The 5,904-nt window shown below is 35.1% G+C and overlaps 1 protein-coding gene across 1 annotated transcript in view; it reads right to left on the bottom strand.

Moving 5' to 3' along the window:
• LOC103610713 (chromosome unknown open reading frame, human CXorf22) overlaps positions 1-1,526 on the bottom strand; it is a gene marked incomplete at its 5' end in the record, with an annotated part of 39,180 nt that extends 37,654 nt beyond the window's left edge. The window contains one exon of the mRNA XM_008594821.1: positions 1,375-1,526. Within this exon, the coding sequence (XP_008593043.1) occupies positions 1,375-1,526 (152 nt within the window). The remainder of the gene's footprint in view (positions 1-1,374) is intronic.
• Positions 1,527-5,904: the final 4,378 nt, after the last annotated feature.

Genomic DNA, 5,904 nt, shown 5'->3' with positions numbered 1-5,904 from the left:
AAGGAAGGAAGGAAGGAAGGAAGGAAGGAAGGAAGGAAGGAAGGAAGGAAGGAAGGGACAGAGGGAGGGAGGGAGGGAGGGAAGGAAGGAAGGAAGGAAGGAAGGGAAAGGAAAGAAAGGTAGGAAAGCCCACAATAATTCATTGATCTTTCAGAAGGAGAGAACAAATCAGTGGTTACTAGAGGTGAGAAGGGGGGGGGCATTGAGGAGAGATTGGGTAAGGGACATAAAGAATAACTATAATTTGTAATAATGAATGTGTTAGTAATATTGATTTGATCAACACATGTTGTACACAGGTAATAGTAGTCAATGTTGTACCACAAAAATATTTATCATCAATTATGCTTCAATAAAAAAAAATGCTAATACACTATGATGTGATGTCGTGGTGAAAAATGTAATGGGACTACAAACTGAGGGAAAAAAGGGATGAAGTAAAATTTTCAATGGTTTACAGGTCACTAAGGTATTTCCATCTTACTGGATACATTTTAAAGGGGCGTGTAACTATCCTACATTTAAATAGTAACATTTACTATATGTATGCAATCACATCTTTGCATCTATTTAAACTCATGATGAAAAATATTAGATATTTTAAAATGCACAAGACAGACATAGTTTTTAGGGATACATAAAAAAATCATTAATAATATCATCTCTCTACTAGAGCACTTTTGGAAGTACAGAATGATATATAGAAATGTGGAAATAAAGCATCGTGCAATTTCTTTATCAGTTGACTTCTTCCTTCTTCCTCAGGATTAGCTCCACAACAAATAGAAGGGGCATTACATGTCTGATCCATATACAGAGTCTGAAGTAATAATCAATTATGCTCACTCCAAGAGAATACTTTGTTTTTTGGGTTTTTTTGTTGTTGTTGTTTTTCTAATCACATTTCATTCATGCCATTAGGCGGTTGTCCGGATACAGTTGGATTAACTTTATTTACAAAATGTTTGCCAAACATATACCATGTAAAAGATAGAGGCAATCGAGACTCCCCTGAACCTCAAAATTTTCAGAATCTAATGGAGAGAAGCAAACAAATACAAACATCTGCCTATTTAAAATGTAATGAAGTGAATAGGACAGTACTTTAAAATTAAATCAAAATGTGAATATGAGTTTGCAAAACTCCAATAATACATTCAATTGTTAAGTGTTTTTAAGTTATTTTAATAGAAAATACCAGAGAACAAGGCTTCCATTTGTTACAAACACCACAATTTTATAAAAATTTGTCCTTTAAGTTCAGCTGCAAGGAAACTTAGATACAAGTCAGAGAACAGACAAAATATTAACTTGACCCTTATTTTTATTTCAAGAGTGCTCAAAATGTCAGCATAAAATATGGAGATTACATACCCAATTAGAGGGATTTCTATTGTTTTATTTCCTACTGAAATAAGTAGTTGGTCAAAAGTGTCCTCATCTTTATCAGGATGATATTCCACAGTAGCTGTCATCTGAAGGCCAGAAGCAAGTGCTTTATCCAAATTGGTCAAAATCAGTTTGAACTTTAATCGGAGAAAAAGAATCAAATTATACATCTTAACTCCTTATAAGGAAATAATGTGAGCAATTGTAGTTAGGAGTGTATATTATTATCAAAATATAGGTCTTATTCCTGCCTTACAGGAAAAAACTTTAATTTTATTTTTAATTAACAAATAATAATTAAATATATTTATGGGGTACAATGTGATGTTCCAATATATGTATACATTATGGAATGAGTAAATCGGGCTTATTAACATATCTATCACCTTGCATATTTATCATTTCTTTGTGGTAAGAATATTGAAAATCCACTCTCTCAGCAATTTTGAAATATACAGTATAATATTATTAACTATAGTCATCTTGCTGTGCAACAAATCACCAGAAGTTTTTCCTCCTGCACAACTGAACTTTTGTACTCTTTGACCAACATTTCCTCTCTCCTCTCCCTGCTCATCCCCCAACCCACCCAGCCTCTGGTTACCACCATTCTACTCTACTTCTATGAGTTCGATTTTTTAGATTCTACATAAAAATGAGATCATGCAATATTTGTCTTTCTGTGCCTAAAGGCAAATATTTAATACTCATATTTATATCTATCAGATTCTTGATTCTTAAGATATGCTTTCAACAGTACAGGAACTGAAACCAGCAATGCAGTTTATCAAGAAACATGTTAATGCTCATGGGCTGCTTTAGAAATATGCGGACTGACAGAACTAATGTGTCCTCCATTCTAAGCAACTTAAAATCTAATATAGCAAGAAGGAACAGCAACCTAATAAAAATGCTGCTCATTCATATATACTGTTAAAATAAGTTTGGCCTAAAGATGCCTCCACACATATTTTAAGTTTGGCCCACAGGTTTCTCCCTAGATGGTCATATGTAATCCAACGTGATGTGTAAACAGACTATAACCTAACCTGTGAATATATTCTTACAACAAGTAGCTGAACTCAGTCAATCATGGCAACTGAACCTCCAGTCAATCAGAGGTGGAACACTGCCAAAACTTGACCATATAACGCAAAAGCTGACTGCAGTCAATCAGGTCTTTCTGTGAATTAGTTCCTTTTCTCAGGCTATAAATATGACCTTCACATGTGGTGGGGTAGAGCATTCTGAACTATTTTTGGTCCAGACTACTGCTCTATTCTAGAATTACAATTAAAGCCAATTAAGTTCTACAAAACTAGATTTGCTGTAATTTTGTTTTTTAACAATACATATACATAATACATAACTGCATGCATGTATACATACAAGGTGTCTTCAAAAAGTTCATGGAAGGATTGGCATTATCTTTTAACTCTATTTTTCTTTTTTTCCTTTTTGAGACCGGCCACGCTGCGCTCAGCCAGTGAGCGCTGTGAGTGCACTGGTCTTCCCTATATAGGATCCGAACCCACGGCGGGAGAGCTGCTGCGCTCCCAAGCGCCGCACTCTCCCGAGTGTGCCACGGCTCGGCCCTTAACTCTATTTTTCAATGAACTTTTTGATGTACTCTCTTGTGTGTTTGTATAAATACATGTATTTTATATACAGAAAGTATATAGTACCTTATATACTTTCTGCATGGGGACTAGGGCTTCATAACTTAGAGAAAATGTAAAAGAGGAATAAACCAAGGAGGAAAAACTACTTTTGTCCTAGTAAAGCATTTGCTAGACTCCAGGAAAACTATAAAGGGAAAAAGAACTGATATCTGTCAGGCACTTATGAATGCATTCTACATCTATTACTCACTCATGACACTTCTACAGTCCTATGAGGCTGATGTTAAGGATCTCAGGATACAGATGATGAAACTGGGATCCATAGTAATTAGTGTCTAAGGTCACTTAGGCACAAGGATTCAAAAACACATATCTATTTGACCCTAGAACTCAAACTCCTCCCCCAACCAGAAAGAATACCTCTCCTGAATATATAATTGCCTTAGGAAAGCAAACTATATACCACATGAAAATTAAATAATATAAGCCAAGGACTAATTAAGTGTCATGTGAGTGATTCAAACGTAAATATGACAAAACTCCATGAGAGGACGTGATTACTGTGGGCTACGAATTAGTGAACTTGGACTAAGCTTAGAGGATGGATGTGAAAGGTAAGGAAGAAGCAAGAAAGGTGCTCACTACGGATGTAGGAATAGTTCAGACACAGCAGAGACAAGAATAAGCAAAATAGTCTCTCAGAAGGCAGCTAATAAGCCAGCCTCTTCAGGCAAAGTGTCCTCAGTCAGTAATAGTGAGGTCAGTGAAGTCATGTTGAAATTTATTATTCAAGGATTCTAACGCCAGGCTGAATTTAACAATGCTTTGTAGCAAAGAAATATATAAGAAATGGAGTGATTTGTTGATAACACTGGTCTGAGGACTTCTTAATTCCAGCAAACAATAATTCTGATACCTCACGACTACCATATTCCAACCCACAACCTCCTTGCAATTACAGAACAGAAGGAAAACAAACAAACAAACAAACAAAAAACGTATTATTCCCCACATAGACCTTTGCTTGTTGGAAGTCCATGTATGAGGTGTGACTATCTTCCTTTAAAGAAGGTATAGCTTCGAGAAAGGAAAAAAGTACTTCAGAAGCATATGCTTTTGGTCAACTACAAGTGGCTGAGCATTCTTAGTGATATGCAAAGGTGTGTAAGGCACCATCCCTACTCTTAGCAGCTTGTGAACTGAACGTTGAGGCAAAACTATTATTTACCAAGAGTCTTTGGAACACAAGTCCAAAGTATAAGGAATGTCTGTAAATGCAATTCGTATCTAGTAGAGCAGAAATAATTTGGGGATAATAGAATGGAAGTCTTCTTAGAGAAAATGAGACCTCATGTTGACCTTAAAAAACGAATAGGATTTTGTAAAGGGGTGATTCTTGCAGGGGGGGTGGAATGAAAACGTTGGTCAAACGAAAAGGAACTCTGAGCTATAGGGAAAGGAAGCAATTATGACTAAGAGTAGCCTGGCCAAACCAGAGGCCACGCAAGTCAGCAAAACACTATTAGATGGATAGCGTTGGTAAGACTGAGTGATGGCACTGAAAACCAGGCACAAGACCATCAACTCTACGTTCCTTGAAGATAAGGACTGTGTCTTCTCATTTTTCAACCAGCAACCCACAGTAGATGATATATAGCACTGTGTATGGCACAAGTGGGTACACAGTACATAGGTTCAATGCAAATTCTTGAGTCAGAGTAGAAAAACAAGTACTGCTGTATGTTAGGAGAATCATTTTTTAGCTGACTATAATGATGACAATTTTCTTTACACAGCACCTTCTTTTTACATTTTCTTATTTTCCCCAAGACAATTAATGCATTTTTCACGAAACCATTTCTTCCCTAATACCCTTTATTCCTATGAAGGGTCAGGAGTGTATATTTTGCAACAACAGCAAAAATTCACACTGATATTGTCTTCTAACTAGTAAGCATATCTGGCTATTCTCTTGTCAATGTCAAGGCCTGTGGTCCGAACTGTTTTCCATTATAAATCTAGTTACAAACTAAAATAAAAAGAAATTACATAATTTTTCTTGTTACTGCACAAAACCATCTGTACAAGTGTACTCTGAACATTCATAACATAGTGTTTGTCCACATCCAGGAATTACTACCAGCTTGAGTTATAAAAAAAATATTTTCAAATATATATTCAATTATTCAATAAATATGTGCTAAAGTAGTGAAATAATAAACCTTTTCCTTAATTTTACAGTATCTGGAGTAATCAGGTACTTTTTGGTTAAAAGAGTAGTTATCAGTCTCTTGAGATGTACCTTCTAAAAAAACATTTAAATTCAAAATTTATTAAAGCATTATTCCATTTTTATGAAATTCAAGAACAGACAAAACTAATCTGTGGTGTTAGAAATCAGAATAGTTGTCACCTCTATGGGGTAATTACTCTAAGTACTATAGGAAAGAGGCACTAATGACCTTCTGGTGTCCTGGATATATTCTATGATTTGATCCAGATGGTGGCTACCTGTATGTATACACATATATATAAATTTATCAAGCTTTACTTTTGAGATCTGTGTACTTTAGTGTAGGTAAATACTAAGTCATTTTTTTAAAAGAGTAGAAAATAGAACATGAAAGTCCTTTTCTTACTGTCCTCCTAATCACTGACAGGTTTTTTATGTAAGTACAAAAAAATACATAGATTTTTTAAAAAAAATTATGGACATCTTTTCATTTCTGTACATATAAGTCCAGCCGCACTCACTGCTATTCATCATTAGGAATATCTTCTGAAAATGTTCAGTTATCTATTGTTTACATATCAAAAATTCTTATCACATTGAAAAGTCTCCCGAAAACATGTGTTCATAGTGAACTAATAGCCATCCATTCATACACACGAT

The sequence above is a fragment of the Galeopterus variegatus genome, unplaced genomic scaffold (assembly GCF_000696425.1).
Source record: "Galeopterus variegatus unplaced genomic scaffold, G_variegatus-3.0.2 Scaffold11646, whole genome shotgun sequence".
NCBI classification, from domain to species: Eukaryota; Metazoa; Chordata; class Mammalia; order Dermoptera; family Cynocephalidae; genus Galeopterus; species Galeopterus variegatus.
The sequence above is the reverse complement of the archived record's forward strand: the minus strand, read 5'-3'. Positions and strand labels throughout refer to the sequence as shown.